General features: G+C 42.1%; 1 protein-coding gene across 1 annotated transcript in view; it reads left to right on the top strand.

Annotated features, from left to right (window-relative positions):
* Window positions 1–26216, top strand: part of DYSF (dysferlin) — a 412280-nt gene that overhangs the window by 183699 nt on the left and 202365 nt on the right. The window contains exons 14-19 of the mRNA XM_082264486.1: window positions 6427–6495; window positions 6588–6631; window positions 10780–10862; window positions 17981–18016; window positions 20879–20994; window positions 23730–23843. Coding sequence (XP_082120612.1) covers window positions 6427–6495; window positions 6588–6631; window positions 10780–10862; window positions 17981–18016; window positions 20879–20994; window positions 23730–23843 — 462 coding nt within the window. The remainder of the gene's footprint in view (window positions 1–6426; window positions 6496–6587; window positions 6632–10779; window positions 10863–17980; window positions 18017–20878; window positions 20995–23729; window positions 23844–26216) is intronic.

Genomic DNA, 26216 nt, shown 5'->3' with positions numbered 1-26216 from the left:
TTTAGATTTTGATCTATAAACAAAACAAGAGCGACAATTTTGAAAAAAAAAAAATGCCATATTTTTTACTTTCTGCTATAAAATATTCCCAATAAAATTTTTTTAAAAATTAAATTTTTTTTATCAGTTTAGGCCAATTTGTATTCTGCTACATATTTTCGGTAAAAAAAAAAAAAACCACAAAAAGCGTATTTTAATTGGTTTGCGAAAAAGTTATAGCGTTTACAAACTACAAGATAAATTTTTTTGACTTTTAATTTATTTTTTTTCTATTAAAAAATGGCGACGATCAGCGATTTTTAGCAGGACTGCGACATTGCGGGGGACAGATCGGACCCCTAACTGACATTTTTGACACTTTTTGGGGACCAGTGACATTAATACAGTAATCATTGCTAAATAATATGCACTGTTACTGTATAAATGACACTGGCAGGGAAGGGATTAATACTGGGGGTGATCAAAGGGGTTAATATATGACTAAAGTGCTTTCTCACTGTGGGGGGGGGGGGGGGCATGGTTCTGTGACAGGCACAGAGAGAAACTCCCTGCCTGTCTGACAGAAGATCCACCTGCTTTGTTTACATAAGAAGGGGGGTCTTCAGTTAGTTTCCCTGACAATCGCGGGAGGGCAGCGGCAATCGCCACCGCTCTTCCCGCGGCCCGCCTCCCGCTGTGTTTAGGGAGTGTAGTACTACGTGATTTTGCGCAGTCGAGCCGCCCTGCTGCAGTAATACTATTGGCGGGCGGTCGGCAAGTGGTTAAGCATACCCTTCCGCATGTGCTGCAGTTGAGCGGCCAAATAGTACACCCATGGGTTCCGGAATGCTATGCCCCCTGTTTCCTTTGATATTTGTAATTGTTCTAAGCGGATCCTAGGTGAACCTTGCCGCCAAAGTAGTTGGCTAAAAAAGGAATTAATAGTCCGAAAAATCTTGAGAGGCAGTACTATGGGAGCATTATGGTAAAAGAGGGCTTTTTTTCCGCTGGAACTTGGTGGAACTTACTTCCACCACCTTTGGCTTCGGCCCTCTGCTCCCTACTCATCACTATCACTTGTAAACACAGCGTCGTGGTTGAGTTCCTGCACCTTTTTTTCTGAGAAAAAAAGCCCTGGGTAAAAGTATAGCAGTTGAGGCATTAAAATCATCTTCACCAAGTTAGCCCTGCCTACCATAAAGAGCCAGAGTTTTTCCAAAGTCTAACTTTATCCCAGAACTTAGTAAGCGGCGGCAGTATATTGAGACGGGAGTAGTTGCAACAGATCATTTTAAATTAGCTTTGGCCCAGAGAAGACAGTGACGTTTTTGGATCGTGTTCAGATATGGCTTCTTCTTTCCATGATGGAGCTTTATCTTGTATTTTTGGATGGCATGGCGAACGGTGTTCAGACAAGGATTTCTGGAAGTATTCTTGAGCCCATGCAGTGATTTCCATCACAGAATCATGCCTGTTTTTAATGGAGTGCCTTCTGAGGGCCCGAAGATCACGAAAATCCAACATTGCATTTCAGCCTTGTCCCTTGCGCACAGCGATTTCTCCAGATTTTCAGAATCTTTTGATGATACGTGCTGTAGAAGATTATATAATTATAGTCTTTGCAATTTTTACATTGAGGAACATTATTCTGAAATTGTTAAACAAATTTCAACTTAGCTTTTTACTAAGGAGATGGAGAGCGTCTGTGATCAGCAATCTTCAAGTCTTGCCACAGATTCTCAATTGGATTTAGGTCTGGACTTTGACTTGGCCATTCTAACACATGAATATGCTTTGATCTAAACCATTCTATTGTAGCTCTGGCTGTATACTTTGGGTCTTTGTCCTGCTGGAAGGTGAACCTCTGCCCCAGTCTCAAGTCTTTTGCAGATTCTAACGGGTTTTCTTCTAAGATTGCCCTGTATTTGTTTCCATCCATCTTCCCATCAACTCTGACAGGGACGTGCGGTGAGGTCAGTGGCTGGTGAGGCACTGGCTAGTATCAGAGCCAGATAAAACCCCCACATTATTTAGTGAATAATCCTCCATATCACCATTTAGTAAATAAATCCCCACAGCGTAGCCGAGCGCTGTGAGATGAAAAATTTAATCTTCATCTTCAGCCAATTGGCTTACGTTTAAAAACCCGCACATCGGTACTTAGGCAGTCAATCAGATTCCCCCAGACAAATAAGCGTGAAAGGAATCTATTGGACGGCAGATTTTTATTTCTGCATTCTGTAACAGCCCTGTAAATGCTGAGATTTCACTGGTCAGGTACACGGCTGTTACAGAATGCAGAAATAAAAAATGACACTGTGCTCTGTATTGCTACCAGCAGTCCTGATTTTATTAAAACAAGTGCTTATGTTGGTTAACCACTTGCCCCCCCCACGCGTGTGCCCGGCGGACCCGATGTCTGCCGGGCACTCGCGATCGTCCGTGACAGCGGGAGAAAGGCAGGCGGCTAATGTAAACAAAGCCACCTGTCATTCTCCCCTGTGTAAGAATGATGATCAAACGGTTCTACTATGTAGGACCGTTGATCACTGTTCTTACACACACAGCCACAGCCAATCACAGTTAGAAACACGCCCCTAGGACACACTTAACCCCTCCCTCTCCAATACAGTTAACTCCTTCACTGCCAGTGTCATTTTTACAGTAACAGTGCATATGTATAGCACTGATTACTGTAGTAATGTCACTGGTAACCCCAAAAGTGTCAAAAATGTCAGTCAAGGGTCCAATCTGTCCGCCGCAATGTCGCAGTCCCGCAAAAAAAATCGCAGATCGCCGCCATTACTCGTTAAAAGAAAAAACAACAAAAATGACAAAAATCTTTCCCTTTGTTAGTAAACGCAATAACTTTTGCGCAAACCAATCAAAATACGCTTTTTGCGATTTTTTTTACCAAACATAGGGTTAAAAAAAAAATTGGCCTAAAATGTTAAAACATTTTGATTTTTACATTTTTTTTGGGGGGGAATTTCATATAAAAAATTTGAAAAATATTGTTATTTTTGCAGAATTGACGCTCTTTTTTTGTTTATAGCGCATGATCAAAAAATTGCACAGGTGATCAAATACCACCAAAAGAAAGCTCTGTTTGTGGGAAAAAAAGGACGCCAAATTCGTTTGGGTACAGCATCGCACGACCACGCAATTGTCCATTAAAGTCACGCAGTGCCAAATCACAAAATATGCCCTGGTCAGGAAGGGGGTAAAATCTTCTGGGGCTTAAGTGGTTAAATTAGTAAACTATGAGACATAATGAAAGTGCCATAGATAATCTACTGTATATAATAAAATAATAGAACCTGAACCATTCTCTGATTATATAGATTATATATAGAACCTTCATTAGTTCTTATAGTTTACTAATTTACCCGCATAAGGACTTGTTTTAGCATAGGTAAACGGCGTTCACATCCATTCACCACACATGTGAGGTATCGGCGCGAATGTTAGAGTGAGAGCAATAATTCTAGCCCTAGACCTCCTCTGTAACTCTAAACATGTGACTTGTAAAAAATTGTAAAACATCGCCTATGGAGATTTTTAAGTACTGACATATTAGGTATCTATTTACTCAGCGTGAAATCATCTTTCACATTATACAAAAAAATCTTGCTGACTTTAGTGGTTTTTTTTTGTTTTTTTTTATTCATGAAACAGTTTGTTTTTAAAAAATGCATTTGAAAAATTGCTGCGCAAATACCGTGTGACATAAAAAGTTGCAATGACCACCAATTTATTCCCTAAGGTGTCTGCTAAAAATTAATATATAATGTTTCTGGGTCCTGGGTAATTTTCTAGCAAAAAAAGGATGTTTTTTACATGTAGGAGAGAAGTGTCAGAATTGGCCTTGGAAAAGCATCCCCACAACATGGTACTGCCACCACCATGTTTCACTGTGGGGATGGTGTGATAAGGGTGATGTGCATTGTTAGTTTTCCGTCACACACATAGCATTTTGCTTTTAGGCCAAAAAGTTCAACTTTGGTCTAATCTGACCAGAGCACCTTCTTTTTGCTGTGTCCACCTCATGGCTTCTCGCAATTTGCAAACGGGACTTTATATGGCTTTCTTTCAACAATGGCTTTCTTCTTGCCACTCTTCCATAAAGGGCAGATTTGTGGAGCGCACGACTAATAGTTGTCATGTGGACAGATTCTCAACCCTGAGCTGTGGATCTCTATAGCTCCTCCAGAGTTGCCATGGGCCTCTTGGCAGCTCTCCTTGGCCGGCCTGTTAGTTTAGGTGGACGGCCATGTCTTGGTAGGTTTGCAGTTCTGCCATACTCTTTCCATTTTCGAATAATGGATTGAACAGCGCTCTGTGAGATGTTCAAAGCTTGGGATATTTTTTTAAAACCTAACCCTGCTTTAAACTTCTCCACAACTTTATCCCTGACCTGTCTGGTGTGTTTCTTGTCTTTCATGATGCTGTTTGTTCACTAAGGTTCTCTAACAAACCTCTGAGAGCTTCACAGAGCAGCTGTATTTATACTGAGATTACATTACACACAGGAGGACTATATTCACTAAATAGGTGACTTCTGAAGGCAATAGTTTCCACTAGGGGTATCAGAGTAATGGGGGCTGAATACCAATGCATGTCGCACTTTTCAGATATTGATGTAGCACCCTACAAGGTAGGTGCTAGGTAAAAGTATAGTGGGCCTTGGCTGCCTAACAGCAGGGCCATGATTTCAGCTTGGCTGTCATGTCTCCCAGGTGTGTCTGCTGAGAGGGGAGTCTCCCCACTGGCTCAATGAGAGGATTCTCATTGGGCAATGGAGGAAACCCAATCAGAGACACATTCAGGTCTGTACCTACCCCAGAAGGCAGATTCTACCTTAGAGGATTCTGGGAGTGGGTATAAGTTTAGGGGAGCACATGATGCAGCGTCTTTGGTGGGAAGCAGAGTCCCAGGAGGGAGAGTATGGCTGTCTCTCCTCCTGTCAAAAGGATCGGGTGTCTCAGGTGGCTGCCTGAGAGTACAGAGAGAGCTGAGCTGCAGAGAGGATCCGGTGTGCCGAGGACCAGCGGAGGAAGAGGGGTTCAGTTCCAGGAAAGCATTCCAAGTTCGTGAGTACTGTGAACTTCCCCTGGGGGTCTGCCTAGTGTAGAGGGCACCACTCCGGTGAAGGTCCCAGGGATCCAGGATCCAGCTAGTGGTAAAGGGGGTGCCTAGTCAGAGGACCCTGAAGTGTTAGAGGGGGTGCCTAGTCAGAGGACCCTGAAGTGTTAGAGGGGGTGCCTAGTCAGAGGACCCTGAAGGGTAAAGGGGGTGCCAGTGCTTGCGTCCTAAAGAGTTAAGTGTACAGTGTTAAGAGTTGCAGCAGCACAAGCAGTTACAAGGAGCTACCTCAGTCAGTGAAGGGCTGGAGGGAGCTGTTCACCGGACTTTTGATCTAAACAGAGTGTCAGGAGTCAAGTGTACTACAGTCCTGGATCTTCTGAGTTAACCAAGGAGTTAAAGTCGAAGTTTCAGCACAGTTCAGTGAATCAGTATCTTCAAGCGCCAGGAAGCGTTGGTCGGCATTCAGCTGGCGTTTGGACAGTGCTAACAGGCATTTTTCTGCAAAATGACCCAGTTAAACCTAGTTGAGCCAGAGGAGTATCCCACTCATTCCCTTCTCTCATCCCCTTTATAAAATAAACAAAACAAACCAAAGATGCCGGACTGGTCATTGTCTCAGTTCTCACACCTGGGTTCTTAACTTAAATTGTTGGAAGTGTTACCGGTAACAATTGCAGACCCACATCAGGCCTGATGCCTGGAAATATTGCTACATTTATTTATAAAAAATTTGGAAAACAAATTTTCATTTTCCTTCCTTTTCACAATTATGTGCCGCTTTTATTTTATGTACACAATTATGTGCCGCTTTTATTTTATGTACACAATTATGTGTCGGTCTATCACATAAAATCCCAATATAATACATTTACAGTTTTGGTTGTAACATGATAAAATGTGGAAAATTAGAAGGGGTATGAATACCTTTTCAAGGCACTGTATATGTATGTATGTATATATATGTATGTATGTATATATATATATATATATATATATATATATATATATATATATATACACACACACAGTATATAATCTGTATACACTGTTAAAGCTCCTGAATAGGTTAACGTATAAAAACTTTGTTGTGTGTAAAGTATGTGCGTAAATGGCAGCCTATTAACTTACTATTGACTTACTGTTGACTGAAAACTTTGGACTCTTATCAGTATAATGATTGGCAGCCAGCCATCGTGTGATCTAGGCTACATAGGTTGGGGATCAGCAGCTTTCTTTTCTGGCAAGAGGATCTCTGAAAATGATAATGTGGTTTGGTATTTCTAACAGGTACCCTACTGATTCAGATGTGCATTTTCATGACAAGTCCACTTTAACAATTACTGTATCTTTTAATCCCAGTTATGCAGCAAGATTGTGGAAAAGTGTGCCAACCCTCGGTGGAGCCAGAGCATCACATTACCCATACGGGTGAGGCCCTCTCCCTGTAGTACCAGTGTGATAACAGTGTCTTGGAGTACCTTCTATGATTGTGATTGTATGTCTTTGCTGTGTCTTCCCAGTTCCCGTCCATGTGTGAGAAGATGAGGATTCGTCTTCTTGACTGGTCAGTCACCCCAGGCTCTGTCTTATCTAAATAAGAGATCTGTCCTCTAATGTATACAAAGTGGTTCTTTTTTTTTTTTTTTTTTTATAAATTCCTTATTTATTAAAACATGAAGGCATACAATAAAGCGAACATAATGTATTTATTGAAACATGACGGCATACAATAAAGCGAACATAATGTATAGAAAAGAAACAGTACTCAATAAACAAATATACAAATGTATAAAGAATGAAAAACGGATACTACAAGAAGGAAAAATGTATCCCCCTCAAGCAGAAACCGCAATTAAACTGAACATAAGAGTAGTACTCGATAAACTGGAATAATACACCTGAGAAATCAGCGAATGAGGCAACTGCCCTGGGGCCACCATGGTAAAAAGCAGAGTGAGCAGTAGAATAATGATAGAGTAGCCGGACAACTCTGGAGAATCCCCCACACCCATCGGCATCTATCATACGGCCGGCAACGGGAATTCGGAATAGACATCCAGGAAGCCCACAACCACCGCGGTGTCCACCGAGGTAGTCTTCTACATGTATGCCCCCTGAGAGGGGAAACAGGTTTCATGCCCAAGAGACGGGCTCAGTGTTATGGGAAGGAGCAGGAAAGGAGATATATTCTTATAGAGCCAGAGAAGAAGGAGATTGGGAAGAAAGGTAAAGATAGAAAGAGAGAACAGAGCGAAGGGAAAAAAAAAGGGTGGTTTAAGGGAGGTAGCGGGGGTGGGGAGGCCTACCCACATGCCCCATCCGCTCTAGGCAATTAAATCCCTGTACTCTGCAGAGAACGTGAATTCGTGCCAGTAAAACCAGCGCTTGAGGAACTTGTCCCTGGTACCGTGCTCAACAGCTACGAGGTCCTCCATTTCATTAAGGTATGCTACCTTGCGTAGTCATATAGCTAACGTGGGGGGCTGGGTCTGTTTCCAGAGAAGGGGGATGCAGCTCTAAACAGAAGTGGTAGGATTGATTTCCGATAGGACGCTCTCGGGAAGTCGTGATGATGAAGGAGGAAGAGGGCCGGATCCAGCGTGAGGGCGTGATCTGTACATTTTTGAGCAATGTGAAGCACAGACGTCCAAAATGACTTTAAGCGGTCACAGGACCAGAACATATGGAGAAAGGAGCCCACCTCCTCTCCAAAAAAGTGATTCTTGGCATATGTTATCTTTCAGTACAGGACTGTAAGGGGCCTCATACATGGCTTTATAAATCATCATCCAACATCCATCCACTTTATTAATTTCAATTAAAAAAATGATGTGTCCAAAGGTGAAGAGACCGCGCTCAAACCAATAAGTCCAACAATATATAAAATTGTAAATAATAAGAAAATGTTGTGTCCACAAGTAATGTGCCAAAAAAACTCCTCAAAGTGAGTATGGTGGGTTCCCTTATCTCAAGGCCACCAATTCAATCGTGGGTTCATGCACTCCTCCACCAACACCACATGCACAGCCCACTTACCAGATGTCTCTTGGATAATTGCAGTATAGTAGTATGTACAACGCCACAGTGATCCACTCGGTACCAAATAATGGATGCCCCTTGAATATTTCCAATATAGTAGATCACAGCGGTCCACTCAGTACTCATAAGTCGGCTTCTCTGGAATGCAAGATAAGATCCAGCACTTTCCCGGCAAGTAGGAGCAGCAGCGATCATCAAACTGGGAGGCTCCAAGAGACATCTGGTAAGTGGGCTGTGCATGTGGTGTTGGTGGAGGAGTGCACAAACCTACGATTGAATTAGTGGCCTTGAGATAAGGGAACCCACCATACTCACTTTGAGGAGTTATTTTGGGACATTACTTGTGGACACAACATTTTCTTATTATTCACAATTTTATATATTGTTTGACTTATTGATTTGAGCGCGGTCTCTTCACCTTTGGACACATTATTCAAGCCTTGTTGTTTTTGGACAGGTCGCTCAGCACGATTGTTCTTTCCACACAGATATCTATTTATTAATTAATTTATTTATTGGAATATATATTTATGTATTGATATAATTAACTATTTTTATATATTTATATATCCACCTATTTATATATACTTTCTCACGGATATTCACATTTTCTATTGAATTATTTATTGAATTATTCAAGTTTTATTCAATCACAAATTTACACCTGTTCACAATTGCATTGGTGTCTTATACACCACTACTTTTACTTTTAACCACTTTACCACCCGAGGATTTTGCTGTCTTACGTCCAGGCCACTTTTTGCGATTTGGCACTGTGCGAATTTAACTGACAATTGCGCGGTCGTGCAACGCTGTACCCAAACGAAATTTACGTCCTTTTTTTCCCACAAACAGAGCTTTCTTTTGGTGGTATTTGATCACCTGTGCGATTTTTACTTTTTGCGCTATAAACAAAAAAAGAGCGTAAATTTTGAAAAAATAACAATATTTTTCACATTTTTATATATGAAATTCCCCCCCCCCCAAAAAAATGTAAAAATCAAAATTTTTTTAAATTTTTGGCCAATTTGTTTTCTGCTACCTATGTTTGGTAAAAAAAATCACAATAAGCGTATTTTTATTGGTTTGCGCAAAAGTTATTGCGTTTACTAACTAAGGGAAAGATTTCTGTCATTTTTGGTGTTTTTTTTTTAACGAGTAATGGCGGCGATCTGCGATTTTTTTTTTTTGCGGGACTGCAACATTGCGGCGGACAGATCGGACCCTTGACTGACATTTTGACACTTTTGGGGGTACCAGTGACATTACTACAGTAATCAGTGCTATAAATATGCACTGTTACTGAAAAAATGACACTGGCAGGGAAGGGGTTAAATTTATTGGAGAGGGAGGGGTTAATGTATGCCTGGTGCTTACTAACGTGTGTGGGGGGAGGTGACTGAGTGACACAGGGACAGATCGCATGTTCAGCTATGCTGAACCCTGCAATCTGTCACTGTCTGTCACTTAGGAGATCCGCCCGCTTTGTTTACACAAGCGGGCGGATCTCCAAACTCGATTCCCCGACGATCGGGGAAGAGCAGCGGCGATCGCCGCCGATCCTCCCCTCGCCCGACTCCCGCTGTAACTGAATAGCAAGCCTCCGGCGGCGCGTGAGTGCCGCCCACAAGGGGAGGAGTCCAGCGACATAGGTATACGTCGCTGGACGGGAATGAGCCACTGTGCCGCAGTAGAGGCACAGTGAGCGGGGCTAAAGTGGTTAATTGAAAAAATTAACTAAGCCGAATGGAAAATTTAGGTCAAACAGTGACTGAATTTTATCAGATGCAACCACCGTTTGGATATTCAGAGAGGGTATGGAGCCATTGGCTGCATGTGCTGACTGAATGATGGTTTTTCAGCACTGACTGTTCATCGGAACCCAACGACCGGTTCCTGTTGAACTTCCTGCTGAACCAGCTGAACTTCGATATGTGTATCTGCTGCTTTGATTACATGTGTGATTTACATATAAATAAGATAGTAAATACAGTGTAACCTTTGTTACACTTGCAGGCTATCTGTACTTTTGAGAGCTGCTTTTGCTCTGTGATACATAGCAAGTCCTGGTTTTAGCAGAAAGAGAGTGACAGCAGAGAGGAGTAGCAGGGTGTAGAAACCATGATATGTCCTAGAACCCATCTTACAGCACATCTAAACCAAAGGTCCTCAAGTAGTAAAAGCATTTCTGGTTATAGGATGACAGTGCTCTGTCCCCATCTCTGAATCACTCTATTGTCACACGCTCTTTTGGCGGAGGCTATAAATGGCCATGCTGGCGCTCATTAAGCTGGCATGTTTTAGATGCAGTCTCTGTTCGGATAGTCAGAGAGCCTGTTAAGCCTGGATGGGGAAATCTATTGACTTTGCTAGTTCAGCACACTGGGCTCAAGAAAATCGAGCTGTGTATGTCTGGCCTTATGGACACTTCATAAGGATTTCTGAAGTACAGCTCCACTGTACTCCCTCCCTCCCTTACCATTGCGACTTCCATTGGTTATCATATCTTCCCCTTTGGCATTGGAAAGGACCTACAGGGGGGAGCAAAATGAAGATAATGGGCAAACAAGACTTTCACAAGCAGACCAATAATGCCCCCCCCCCATTAATCTTCCATGACAGGTGCCCTTTTATGTATCTAACATGCGCATTCATTTTTTTTTTCCTTTGCAGGGACCGCCTGACCCACAATGACATTATTGGCACCACTTACTTGAACATGTCCAAGATCTCAGCACCCGGGGGTGAACTTGAAGGTAAGTACCATCTTTGCTCTAAGTTCCAGGCTGCTATGAGGCTGTTCTGGCATCCTATGTTGGAATGATGGCGGTATTGCTTGGTGTCTCCACTGGTGTCATGTGTACTACTCAGAGCACCTTGTCTAAACAGATCCCCCACCCCACCAATCTATTAACCACACAATATACTTACAGTGTAACCGGTTTATTGCTTGAGGTTAATCTGCAGTAGACTATTAAGTTTGTTTATACCCCCCCCCCCCCCCCCAAAAAAAAAGTAATATATACCTCTCCTTAAATGTGGAATAGTGACAAACTACTGTACTTAAAAATCTCCATAGGTGACTCTTTTAAAATGTTTACCAGTTACCAGTTTAGAGTTACAGAGTGCTAGAATCATTGCTCTGGCTCTAACGATTGTGGCGATACCTCACATGTGTGGTTCGAACACTGTTTACATTTGCGGGCGCGACTTACGTACGCGTTTGCTTCTGCACGCGAGTGCGGAGTGATGGGGGCGCTTTACATTTTTTTCTTTCTTATTTATTTTATTTTTTTTTATTTTTACACTGTCCCTTTAAAGAAAAAAGTTTGATCACTTTTATTGCTGTCACAAAGAATGGGCCTTGTGACAGAAATAAGCAGTGACAGGTACTCTTTTTGAAAGGATCTGGGGTCTATAAGACCCCAAATCCCTCCTTTGCACTTAAAAGCATTCAAGACGCCAAGATCGGCTGTTTTGAATATTATCATTTTTTTTAAATCTGGCACCTTTAAGGCTCAAGTAAACAGGAAGTGAGGTCATGACATCGCTACCGGGTTACTACATCCGAAGACCCAATCAAAGCTGATTCAGGTCGGACAGAAGAGCCCGGATGAGCCGCGGAGGGGGGGGGGGGGTGGCGTCTCCTCTCACTGCTCTTGAGTATTTTCAGCGTAATTGATCCTGTACAGGCTTGAATATCAGGAACGGTGAAATCTACATAATATTTCTGGGTCACTGGCTTGACATATGGAAGCCACAGGCAAAATGACAGCCAGGCAACTAGCCTTTTCAGAAGAGCATTTGCTTCCTTCTGAGCTGGCAACAAACTTTTCTGTTGATCTCGGTGGAGCTCTGTGTCAGTTATCATCTTAAAAACTACTAACTAGCTGCTGAATTCTGCAAGAATGTGCTCAAAGCTGCTATAATCCTTAAAGCTTCAGCCCATCCAAAACCATTTTTTCAGTGTTTGCTAGAGGGTACATCCCCTAACAGCCTATTCTGTCTCTTGGGGTTTGAGCGTGGTACCCAATTTCTTGTATATTCCCCATTGAGTGTGGTTCCCAGTTTCTAGTACAGTCCCCGTTAAGTGTGGTACCCAATTTTTTGTATGTGACCCATTAATTATGGTATCCAGTTTCTTCTGTGTGCCCTATTGAGAGTGGTACCGAATTTCTTGTACATTCCCCATTGCATGTGGTACCCAGTTTCATGTACATTCCCCATTTCATGTGGTTACCCAATTTCTTGTACATTCCCCACTGAGTGTGGTACCCAATTTCTTGTATGTTCCCCCATTGAGTGTGGTACCCAATTTCTTGTACATTCCCCACTGAGTGTGGTACCCAATTTCTTGTATGTTCCCCCATTGAGTGTGGTACCCAATTTCTTGTATGTTCCCCCATTGAGTGTGGTACCCAATTCTTGTACATTCCACACTGAGTGTGGTACCCAATTTCTTGTACATTCCTCATTGTGTGTGGTACCCAATTTCTTGTACGTTTCCCCTTGAGTGTGGTACCTAATTTCTTGTACATTCTCCACTGAGTGTGGTACCCAGTTTCTTGTATGTGCCCCATTGAGTGTGGTACCCAATTTCTTGTATATTCCCCACTGAGTGTGCTACCCAATTTCTTGCATATATTCCCCATTGAACGTAGTACCCAATTTCTTGTACATTCCCCACTGAGTGTGCTACCCAATGTCTTGTATGTGCCCCATTGAGTGTGGTACCCAATTTCTGGTACATTGCCCACTGAGTGTGGTACCCAATTTCTTATACATTCCTCACTGAGTGTGGTTCCCAGTTTCTTCTATGTGCCCCATTAAATGTGGTACCCAGATTCTTCTATGTGCCCCATTGAGTGTTGTACCCAATTTCCTGTACATTCCCCATTGGGTGTGGTACCCAATTTCTTGTACATTCCCCACTGAGTGTGGTGCCCAATTCTTGTACATTCCACACTGAGTGTGGTACCCAATTCTTGTACATTCCACACTGAGTGTGGTACCCAATTTCTTGTACATTCCTCATTGTGTGTGGTACCCAATTTCTTGTACGTTTCCCCTTGAGTGTGGTACCTAATTTCTTGTACATTCCCCATTGAGTATGGTACCTAATTTCTTGTACATTCCCCATTGAGTGCGGTACCCAATTTCTTGTACATTCCCCATTGAGTGTAATACCCAATTTCCTGCACATTCACCACTGAGTGTGGTACCCAATTCTTGTACATTCCACACTGAGTGTGGTACCCAATTTATTGTACATTTCTCATTGTGTCTGGTACTCAATTTCGTGTACATTCCCCATTGAGTGTGGTACCCAATTTCTTGTACATTCCCCACTGAGTGTGGTTCTCAATTTCTTGTACATTCTCCACTGAGTGTGGTACCCAGTTTCTTGTATGTGCCCCATTGAGTGTGGTACCCAATTTCTTGTACATTGCCCACTGAGTGTGGTACCCAATTTCTTATACATTCCTCACTGAGTGTGGTACCCAATTTCTTGTATGTGCCCCATTAAATATGGTACCCAGATTTTTCTATGTGCCCCATTGCGTGTGGTTCCCAATTTCCTGTACATTCCCCATTGGGTGTGGTACCCAATTTCTTATACATTCCCCACTGAGTGTGGTACCCAATTTCTTATACATTCCTCACTGAGTGTGGAACCCAATTTCTTGTATGTGCCCCATTAAATATGGTACCCAGATTTTTCTATGTGCCCCATTGCGTGGGGTCCCCAATTTCCTGTACATTCTCCATTGCGTGTGGTACCCAATTTCTTGTACATTCCCCATTGCATGTGGTACCCAATTTCATGTACATTCCCCATTGCATGTGGTACCCAATTTCCTGTAAATTCCCCATTGCGTGTAGTACCCAATTTCTTGTACGTTCCCCATTGAGTGTGGTACCCAATTTCTTGTACATTCCCCACTGAGTGTGATACCAAATTTATTGTACATTTTCCGATGAGTGTGGCACACAATTTCTTGTATGTGCCCCATTGAGTGTGGTACCCAATTTCTTGTACATTCCCCATGGAGTGTGGTACTCAATTTCTTGTTTGTACCCCATTGTGTGTGCGCAACTATTAATCATACCTCCTATACAGTATATACATCCTTTCCAAGGAATTGTCCCATGCTTTGAAATTTGCTATATAGGCACCTAAGCAGGATAAAAAAAAAAAATATGTCTCCTAGGCTCAACCATAACCATATAATAAGCCTTTCCTTCTCTAAATCCTTCAAGGACAACACTACTTCTTCTCTAAATGCCTCTAACCCACCCTCACTCCTCTTGTACTAATCTGCACTAATGCCCCCACCTGGCTTCTTACCTCTGTATCAGAGACTGTGCAATTTTTACTTTTTCCCAGAAGAAATCTCCTTCGGCTAAGCAGTGGAAATGCACCAAGACATCATAGACTCCTATGGACTACCCTTGGAAGCAGCTCCAGTGTCCAAGACGGTCCATACAAGTCTATGAAGGTCCCTGGCCATCGCCGAAGAGGATTTCTGCCCAATATTAAACATAATTTGTACAGGACACTGCTCTGCTACAGAGGTAGGTAAGACGCTGGGGGCTGTTTGTGCGAGTTAGTTCAAGAGTAGGGGGTAAGAGGAGTTTAGAGCAAAAGCACAGTGGTCTTTTACCTCCCAGTTTTTTCTTTCTATATACAGTATACAAACTATGTTTTAGAAATAAAGCATTTATTACATGACCAAGGATTCCCAGAGCACTACATGGTACCTAAAGAGACAGCAGAAGTATCTCCCTTTTAGGCACAGTTGTCTCTCACTAAAACTTTGTACTTTGTCCAGAAAGGGAGCCATCATCACTCTGATTCAAACAGTTCTGAGTGGAAGTTTCACCCTGAGCTATTCATCTCTGTAAAAAAAATCCTTTATTCAACAGTGAATATGGAAGAAAGCAATAAAAGGACAATAGAGCCCCACTTGCTGGATAGATAAAAGATTACATAATTAATGTTTCATATTTCATATTTTACTGACAAAATAAATACTTTTTTATTGTTTTATTACTAACCATAATAAATAAAATAGGCACAATGGGGTGAATTAACAAAGAGTGGTGCAAGCGTAAAACCTGCATAACTCTTCTAAGTTGGAAAATGGAGCAGATGCTACTTCTAATTAACAAAAGGGGTGCAAGTCACTTTGTTAATTAAGAGTCATCTCTGCTCCCTGTTCTATGCTGTGTCTGTGACAGAAGCGGCACAGAACAGTACAGCTGGAGATGCATGCTCCCAAGAGATGGACACTCCCAGAAGTGTCAGTTTCTCTGTGGACATTCAGGAGTGGCATTCTGGTTGTGTGGCCAGCAGGAAAGATAAATATGCACTTGCTTCTTGGTGTACCTAATGACAGGGTCACGTTAAAATCACTCTTCCATATACCCATCCATATACCTTGATAAGTGAAGACAGGACGGTCTGTCATTTTATGCATCCTTTGCAGCTTATTGGTTCCTCCAGCTCTGCAGAAGCTCTTTGAAGTGGTTTTTGTATAGTGGTGTTTCTATAGCATCCTTTGCATGCTTTTGGCTTTTTTTTTGGTCTAACAGCGGCTCACCTGCTTTCTGCTATATCACCTGAACCATTGATGAGTAACACAACACACTCCCGGATCTGCATCACAAAAACAATGTTAGGACTATTCACGCCATTGCACACAGTGCATGCATCACAACTTAGTGACCACACCAAAGACTCTGGGGACCTTCAGAACTGGTGACTCTGCCTGTCCAAAATGTAATATATGGGATAAACAACTTCAATCCAAAGCTGCCGCCCCCAGCAGTACTTCTCCGCCATAAGTAGTCCTCAACCTTCTAAGATAAATGACACCTAGCATCACTCAACCTAAAAAGACTGAGACAAAGCTAATAGGCCTCATGAGCAATGGACGTTTGGCCATCTCTCCTAGATGTCTTTCCTCCTGGCAGCAGTGTTTTTGCAGAAAAAAAGATTGATGCTTGTAATTGCATTTAGATGCGTCAAGGGATTGGCCATTAATAAATTGAATTGGCCAGAATAATAATTTATTCTGCTCATTTAATCTTTTTAATGCTAAGATGCTAAACAAGCCTAATATTAACGCGTGTTTAGACGTGTTTACACGCATCAAACATTTTTTCTGATAAAACGTTGCTGCTCCTGGACGCACTGGCAGTGGGTTTATTTTGTGCCTTTAAACTCCTCTAAACTACTATGTGTGCATCGATGCATAGAAGTTGTTTTACTAAAACTGGAGAGTGCAAAATCTGGTGCAACTGTGCATGGTAGCCAACCAGCTTCCAACTTTGGCTTGGCAAAAAAAAAAAATGGAAGCTGATTGGTTTCTCTGTAGAGCTGCACCAGATTTTTCAAGCTCAAGTTTTACTAAATCAACCCCATAGGCCAGGGGTGTCCAAACTACGGCCCTCCAGCTGTTGCGGAACTAAACGTCCCATGAGGCATTGTAAATCCCTGACATTCAAAGACATAACTTGGCATGATGGGAATTGTAGTTCTTGAACAGCTGGAGGGCCATAGTTTGGACACCCCTGCCATAGGCTAACATGCTGGTATGTTTGGCAGAAAGAAAAAAAAAAAAAAAAACGCCAGACGCCCCTAACAACAGTGTTCAAAATGTTCGAATTACATGCAAGGAAAATTAAAAAAAAGAATTTTTGCATGCACATGATTGGATGATGGAAGACAGCAGAGCTTCCCCTAATTTACTAAGTTCTGGAGCAACTGGACTTGCAATGTGCACAGTCTATTTCCCTTAGTAAATGAACCCAACAGTGTATTGATGCACAGATAAGCACCTTCCATTCCCAGCCACAGCCAGGAGACTGAAGAAGAAGAGTACCCTGCACACGTCATCTGACCAGCAAGAAGACATCAAAGGTAAGTATATAAAAATAAATTAATAATTAAAAGCTTAACATAATACTGGTAAGAGATTGAAGGTGGGGATTCAAGGTGGGCTTTGACAAATAATCCCCCACCCAGTTATACTCACCTTCCCTTCACTCACCTACCACTTTGTTCCTCTGTCACAGCCAAGAGTTCAAACCATATAAAAGCTCTATAAGCCTATCTTGAAGGGCAAAGGTAATGACTTCCCCGCAACCCCACGCTCATGAAGGGAGGAGGTCACATAAAGCACAAAATATTTCCTGTGGGCTCCAATGAATCGTCAAGGGAGTGCAGCAAAAAGTATCATTGATGGGGGATGGGGGGAAGTGGGGGGTTGCTCTAAGGGAACCGGAATTATGCCCACTTTGATAACCTAGTCTGGTGGAAACCTAAACTGAGAAACCCTGGAGTAAGTCTTGGAGTCAGGCTTGTAGTAAGAGTGGTTTCTCTGTAAGCTATGGATGGGCATGGGGAGGCATTAGGTGAAATTACAGAAAGAGCTCAGGGTTCCTATCACCAGTGATGTTCAGGAAGCTTTTTAACGGGTTCCTCCATGTCAGGTTCTTACTTCATGTATTTATGTGAAGGAAGTCACATCCATTCCATCCAATTGGAAAAAGTCATGTTTGTTAAATGGCTCCTACCACGGTCATAATGAAAGTGTGCTCTTCTTGGTTTTTTTAATGACAGGTCTATAACATCACACCCTAGTGGTCATCTATGACAATTTACCACAATTCCCAGTTTCTCAGGGATGTGTTGGGAGCTGCAATGGTTCATGATATCTCCTCTCAGGGATGTGTTGTGAGCTGCAATGGTTCATGGTATCTCCTTGCACTCCTGCATGTGACATAACCTCTCCTCAGCCAGTCCATCCTTCCATCCTTGTTATGTCATTAATGTCACCTAACCAACAATTATCTCTTTATGCTCCAGATGAGGCTCCGGGCTCGGCGTCTGCAGTACTTGACAGTACGTCACATAATAAGTTGTGTGGATATTTCACCGTTTGATCCATTGTGTGCCATTCTAATATAGAAGGACTTAAAGAAGCACTCGGCTAAACTCTCTCTCTGTCTGAACTGGCCACACAATGAAGGGGAAAAAACAACTAGGGAGTCCTCTAAATGGTCTAATTTTTTTTTCCAGAGAATGGTCTAATTTAATTTTTATTTTCAGACAATGGTCTAATTTAATTTGGTATTTTATTGTGGAAATCTCTAGCAATTTTATCCAATTATGAAGCTGCTCTGGGCAATCTCTGTTTATTTTTATTATCTTTTGAATGAGGTTAAAATTATACTTTAAAAAATACTTTTGGCCAATTTCTACAGATTGTCCATCCATTTGCTGGCTGTAAGGTTTGTCAAGATATTGTGATCATGTTTTAGAAGGGATTTTGGTCTATATGATTGTTTTAAAAATGCTTGTCTTTGTTATACCAGCCATACACATAACAATAAGTGCCCATTTACACTACCGCGACTTGTCAGGCAACTGGTCAGCCTGACAAGTCGCGGTCCATGCAGTGCTACGGGAACCGTTCTAATAGGAGTGACTCAAGTCGCTCCAACTTAGAAAATAGTTACTTCGGGGCGACATCGGAGCAACTTGCATTGACATTCATTATATGAAGTCCGTGCAAGTCGCGCCTAAGTCGCGGTGCACGCGACTTCACAGGTCGCCCCCGAAGTCGTGCCGCGGTAGTGTGAACCGGCACTAAAAGAGTATAAATAAAACATTCAACAGGGAAGGTAAGCCTGGGAGAATGGGGTTCTGTAAAATTTGAGTTTCCCCAGTATCCCTCGAACTCATAACACTTCCAATGCCTGATTGGTTTTCAGCTGGCAAGTATGTAGGTATATACAGTATATATATATATATAGTTATGGGAAAAATTAAATACACCCCACAGGAACTGAAGAACCAAACTATATACACACTCACCAGCCACTTTATTAGGTACACCTGTTCAATTGCTTGGTAACACAAATTGCTAATCAGCCAATCACATGGCAGCAACTTCATGCATTTAGGAATCTAGATGTGGTGAAGACTACTTGCTGAAGTTCAAACTGAGCATCAGAATGGGGAAGAAAGGGATTTAAGTGACTGTAAACGGGGCATGGTAGTTGGTGCCAGATGCCAAACTGCTGATCTACTGGGATTTTCATGCACAACCATTTCTCGAGTTTACAGAGAATGGTCTGAAAAAGAGAAATTATACAGTGAGCGGCAATTGTGTGGAGAAAAATGCCTTGTTGATGTCAAAGGTCAAAGGAGAATGGGCAGACTGGTTCCAGATGATAGAAAGGCAACATAAAGGCAAAAGTAATGCACTTGGGGGCCAGAAACCAGAAAGCAAGCTACTCTCTGGGGGGGGGGGGAAACCTCTGGATGAGTCTAGGATGGAAAAGGACCTGGGGGTACTGGTAGACAACAGGCTTGGCAGTGGCATGCAATGCCAAGCCGCTGCAAGCAAAGCCAACAGAATACTGGGATGTATAAAAAAGGGGATTCACTCCAGAAATAAAGAGATTATTCTTCCACTCTACAAGACTCTGGTCCGGCCACATCTGGAGTATGCTGTCCAGTTCTGGGCACCGGTCCTCAGGAAGGATGTGCTGGAACTGGAGAAAGTCCAGAGAAGGGCAACAAAAATAATTAGAGGAATGGAGGACATCAGCTATGAGGAAAGACTACAAGCACTGAACCTATTCTCTCTGGAGAAGAGACGATTGAGGGGGGATATGATATCAATGTACAAATACCGTACTGGTGATGACCCTAGCATAAGGAACAAACTATTCAGAGTAAAGGAATACAATAAGACACGTGGCCACTCACTAAAACTAGAGGAAAGGCTGTTTAACCTTAAAGTACATAGGGGGTTCTTCACTGTCAGAGCAGTAAGGATGAGGAACTCTCTTCCGCAAGCAGTCGTATCAGCAGGAAGCATCGATAGTTTCAAAAAACTATTAGATGGGCATCTTAAAGACCACAACATACAGGGGTATACGATGTACGGTTAACAGCAAACACACACACACACACATCATAGGTTGAACTGGATGGACTGATGTCTTTTTTCAACCTCACTATGTAACTATGTAACATAACTCAAATAACTACTCATTACAACCAAGGTATTCAGAATACCATCTGTGAATGCACAACACATCGAACCTTAAAACAGAAGAGTTACAGCAGCGGAAAACTACACCAGGGACCACTCCTGTCAGCTAAGAATACAATTTGCACAGGTTTACCAAAATTTGACAATAGAAGATTGGAAAAACATTGCCTGATCTGAGGAGGCTCGATGTCAGCTATGACGTTCAGATGGTAGGGTCAGAATTTGTACCAATTGAGCATCGTTTAAACGCCATGGCCTACCTGAGTATTGTAGCTCCAGAGAGGCGGAAAGCACCATTTCCACTAAAACTTAAGGCAGATTTTATGGCAGTTCTAAGTACAAATCAGTTTAAAATTATTTGGTGGCATGGTATTGATACAATATTATGTGTGCAGAAAAAATATAAAAAGGCCTGTGAAGAATAAAAGAAACTCATGTATTGACTCATATCATTACATGTATTAAATGCATATAGTTTTTACAATACAAGTAATTTCATTGGTCCTCTAAATTACAGCTTGGACTGCACAGTAATTGCATTGTGGGATATCTCTGGACAGGTATGAGTGCATGGGGTAATGTAGACAGTCACACTTTGGACTAATAAAGATGATCATTGTATGAGCAATCTCTTGCATTGTCACTAGTGAATTTGTGTGATTTATTCTTGCATTCACTGGTTATGGTTTAATTTTTAGTTGATGACAGTCTGGGATTTCTACCCACCTTTGGACCCTGCTACGTAAACCTATACGGCAGCCCCCGAGAGTTTACTGGCTTCCCGGATCCCTATGAAGAGCTCAATATGGGCAAGGTAAGAATTCCACAGTAGGTTTTATAAAAACAAATGAGCTTGCAGACTCAATGCAGATATTATCCTAGTGGTGATCAAACACATAACACAGGAGGGGTAGGCAGAAGACGTGTTCCTTTTGGCATTTCAACAGGAGAGAGAGCGAAAAGGGCTCAGAACTGCCATCTATGTGCTGAAGTAGATCACAGCTTATGGGGGGCATGTTGTCCTTTTCTCCTCTGGTTCTAAAAGACCCATCCTGGCACTGCTCTGTTCTGCTGTTTTGGTACTTTTAAGAACTGATCAGTTAACCACTTAAGCCCCAGAAGATTTTACCCCCTTTCTGACCAGGGGGTTTTTTGCGATTTTTTTACTGCGTGACTTTAACGGACAATTGCGCGGTCGTGCGACACTGTACCTAAACGAATTTCACGTCCTTTTTTTCCCCACAAACAGAGCTTTCTTTTGGTGGTATTTGATCACCTGTGCGATTTTTTGATCGTGCGCTATAAACAAAAAAAGAGCGTAATTTTTGCAAAAATAACAATATTTTTCACTTTTTTTTATATGAAATTCCCCCAAAAAAAATGTAAAAATCAAAATTTTTTAACATTTTCGGCCAATTTGTTTTATGCTACATATGTTTGGTAAAAAAAAAATCGTAAAAAGCGTATTTTGATTGGTTTGCGCAAAAGTTATCGCATTTACTAACAAAGGGAAAGATTTCTGTCATTTTTGGTGTTTTTTTTTTTTTAACGAGTAATGGCGGCGATCTTCGATTTTTGTTTGCGGGACTGCGACATTGCGGCGGACAGATCGGACCCTTGACTGACATTTTTGACACTTTTGGGGTTACCAGTGACATTACTGCAGTAATCAGTGCTATACATATGCACTGTTACTGTAAAAATGACACTGGCAGGGAAGGGGTTAACTGTATTGGAGAGGGAGGGGTTAAGTGTGTCCTAGGGACGTGTTTCTAACTGTGATGGGACATGGCTACTGGTGTAAAAACAGAGATCAACGGTCCTACATAGTAGAACCGTCTGATCTCCATTTTTACCCAGGGGAGAATGACAAGCGGCTTGTTTACATTAGCCGCCTGCCTTTCTCCCTTCCCGGCAAACGATCGCGAGTGACCGGCGGACATCGGGTCCGCCGGTCACACGCACTGACTTGTTAGGGAACGAGCCGGGGCGGGCGCGCGCTCGCCCGCTATTGGGTCACAAGCCAGTGACAGGCTAGTGACGTACCCATACGTCACTTTGCCTGGCCGGGGCTGACCGCCGCAGTATATGTACTTGCGTCGGTCGGCAAGTGGTTAAGAACTGATCAGTTAAGAACTGATGTATTTTGTTGTTGGCCAGTATTTATGCATCTGTGTCTGAACAAACTTGCCCCATTCTTCTGAAGAGAAAACACATTGTTGGGGGGGGGGTACTGTGATCTCTGTGAGAGGTAATAAATATCTAAAAGTGTTACACTGACACATCACTTACCATGCATGAATTTAAGGTTTAAAATATATGTGATGACAGGTCCCCTTTAAATAAGGCCCCTGATTTTAAACAAAGCTCAACTAAGGATACTAGGTCCACTTTAAAATAAAATCCCCCCAAAAATAACCGTCTCCCGGTGGTTGTTATTGATTACTATGTTGCTATAGGGTGCTGTTGCACTCACCTGTCATGTCACCTGTCAGGGGAAATCGTTCCAGTCATGGCACACATACCAGTAAACATGCATTTTAGTTGAATGAGTGACAGGGGGGGGGAGTTAGAAACTGTGTTAAGCTGGCCATATACTGCTTGAATTTCTGCTGTATAAGACAAAATTTGAACTGTGGATGGCCCTGTTGATACCACCCAGCTCAAGTCTGTTTTTCATTAGTCTTTTGTTGAAGGAGTCAGATGTAAAAATTGGTGGCTGGATAGTGACTGCATCTAATAACATGCAGTCACTGTTCAGGTATTCCCCAAAGCTTAGTTTTAGTGTGGTTGGGAAGTGGGCATTACACAGACCTTGTCATTTTGGCCTGAATGGGCAAGGTGATGGGTCTCTTCAAAAACTAGTATTGCATTAAGGTTCTTCTTCCTTTAAATACATTTTCTTTTTGCAAGATTAAAATTTATTTCTGCTGTGAAATGATTCCAGAAAGATTCCAAAGACTGTCTGGCATTGGGTTGGGTATTTGGATGTCCTATGTCTAGATACATCCATTATTCAGGTCAGCTGTCACCACACATCTGTCCCATCTTCCTCTGTTCTGTATAGAGAGAAATAGCCGCACTCCAACCTGAAGGTGAAAAATATAAAATCTGTTTTATTGTATCCAAAAGATAAAATCAATTCAAAGTGCATCCATAATATAGTCAGAGACAAGAGATGAACGCATAGTAGTTGACGCGTTTCACGGATAAACGTCCGCTTAGTCGTAACCATCCGTGAAACGCATCAAATACTATGCGTTCATCTCTTGTCTCTGACTGTATTATGGATACACTTTGAATTGATTTTATCTTTTGGATACAATAAAACAGATTTTATATTTTTCACCTTCAAGTTGGAGTGCAGCTATTTCTCTCTATACATTATAGTTGCCTGGACTGCGGATCCTTGCTGCACCTTATTTTTGATGGTTGGGATTGCCTTATCACTGGAGCGGTTCTTTTGCCCTTTCTGCTGATCTGTGACCATCTTCCTCTGTTACCTTGCTGGTATTTTCCTTCTGAAATATCCTCTCTTTGTTTTGGAAGGGAGAAGGTGTAGCGTACCGTGGGCGCATCCTGCTGGAACTCGAAAGCAAATTGGTGGAGCACACGGAGCAGAAGGTGGAGGACATTCCTAATGATGACCTTCTACGAGTTGAGGTAATGATAGGTCCACCTGAAGGAGGGCAGAAGAATGAAGACTGCCTGTTGGTTCCATATGTTCCTGCTAAATGGTAGCCCATATTATTTGAGAATGTTGGAAGGCCTGGAACACCCTGTAGTCAGGAAGACATAAATGGTCCTAATTAGGCTACAGATGCTTTCTCCAAGCTCAGGAATTCCATGTTAGGAGGCTTATTTGTGTTCTTCCTATTTAAACAAGTCATAGGTAGAGGTGTGGGGGGGGGGGGGGTGACAAACTAGGTATAGGGGGGTCCTATTGGGTTCTTTTACATAGTCTATCAATCTCTGCATAGAGCCTTCCTAATAGTGATGGTAGAAGTTGTATGTATGAGGTTCACTGAAATTTTACAATGACAGAATGAAAGGTTACATAAATGTATAAAGTGTGTAAAATAGCATTATGTAGTATTCCTATTTGGCACCATTAGGGCTTCAGTCAGAAATAAGTCTTTTGGCCCAGTTACAGTGCCTTGCGAAAGTATTCGGCCCCCTTGAACTTTGCGACCTTTTGCCACATTTCAGGCTTCAAACATAAAGATATAAAACTGTAATTTTTTGTGAAGAATCAACAATAAGTGGGACACAATCATGAAGTGGAACAAAATTTATTGGATATTTCAAACTTTGTTAACAAATAAAAAACTGAAAAATTGGGTGTGCAAAATTATTCAGCCCCTTTACTTTCAGTGCAGCAAACTCTCTCCAGAAGTTCAGTGAGGATCTCTGATCCAATGTTGACATAAATGACTAATGATGATAAATAGAATCCACCTGTGTATAATCAAGTCTCCGTATAAATGCACCTGCACTGTGATAGTCTCAGAGGTCCGTTTAAAGCGCAGAGAGCATCATGAAGAACAAGGAACACAGCAGGCAGGTCCGAGATACTGTTGTGGAGTAGTTTAAAGCCGAATTTGGAAACAAAAAGATTTCCCAAGCTTTAAACATCCCAAGGAGCACTGTGCAATCGATAATATTGAAATGGAGGAGTATCAGACCACTGCAAATCTAAGAAGACCTGGCCGTCCCTCTAAACTTTCAGCTCATACAAGGAGAAGACTGATCAGAGATGCAGCCAAGAGGCCCATGATCACTCTGGATGAACTGCAGAGATCTACAGCTGAGGTGGGAGACTCTGTCCATAGGACAACAATCAGTCGTATACTGCACAAATCTGGCCTTTATGGAAGAGTGGCAAGAAGAAAGCCATTTCTTAAAGATATCCATAAAAAGTGTTGTTTAAAGTTTGCCACAAGCCACCTGGGAGACACACCAAACATGTGGAAGAAGGTGCTCTGGTCAGATGAAACCAAAATCAAACTTTTTGGCAACAATGCAAAATGTTATGTTTGGCGTAAAAAAGCAACACAGCTCATCACCCTGAACACACCATCCCCACTGTCAAACATGGTGGTGGCAGCATCATGGTTTGGGCCTGCTTTTCTTCAGCAGGGACAGGGAAGATGGTTAAAATTGATGGGAAGATGGATGGAGCCAAATACAGGACCATTCTCGAAGAAAACCTGATGGAGTCTGCAAAAGACCTGAGATTGGGACGGAGATTTGTCTTCCAACAAGACAATGATCCAAAACATAGAGCAAAATCTACAATGGAATGGTTCACAAATAAACATATCCAGGTGTTAGAATGGCCAAGTAACAGTGCAGACCTGAATCCAATCGAGAATCTGTGGAAAGAACTGAAAACTGCTGTTCACAAACGCTCTCCATCCAACCTCACTGAGCTCGAGCTCTTTTACAAGGAGGAATGGGCAAAACTGATAGAGACATACCCCAAGCGACTTACAGCTGTAATCACAGCAAAAAGTGGCGCTACAAAGTATTAACTTAAGGGGACTGAATTATTTTGCACGCCCAATTTTTCAGTTTTTTATTTGTTAAAAAAGTTTGAAATATCCAATACATTTCGTTCCATTTCATGATTGTGTCCCACTTGTTGTTGATTCTTCACAAAAATTACAGTTTTATATCTTTATGTTTGAAGCCTGAAATTTGGCAAAAGGTCGAAAATTTCAAGGGGGCCGAATACTTTCGCAAGGCACTGTATGTGTTTATTAAATCTCAACTGAGCTTTCAGGTTACATCACACATTCATGGCACATTCTCATGGCGATTTGTCACCAGCCTTGCCCTACCAGTAAACAGAAACGACCTGTCTAACCTTTTTTCCAGTTGATTCTTCTTTTTGTTGATATAAATGTTATGCTGACAAGCACAGAGAACAAGCAGAAGGATCAACACAAATAGTAAAGCCTGTAAGAAAACTGAGAACAGATGTAATGCAGAGCAATCTTTTAAGGTTTTATACCCCTAGTGCCCAACCTGCAG

Source organism: Pelophylax lessonae (genome assembly GCF_965119305.1).
Source record: "Pelophylax lessonae genome assembly, chromosome: 1".
NCBI lineage: Eukaryota > Metazoa > Chordata > Amphibia > Anura > Ranidae > Pelophylax > Pelophylax lessonae.
This window is presented reverse-complemented; position numbering and strand designations above follow the sequence as displayed.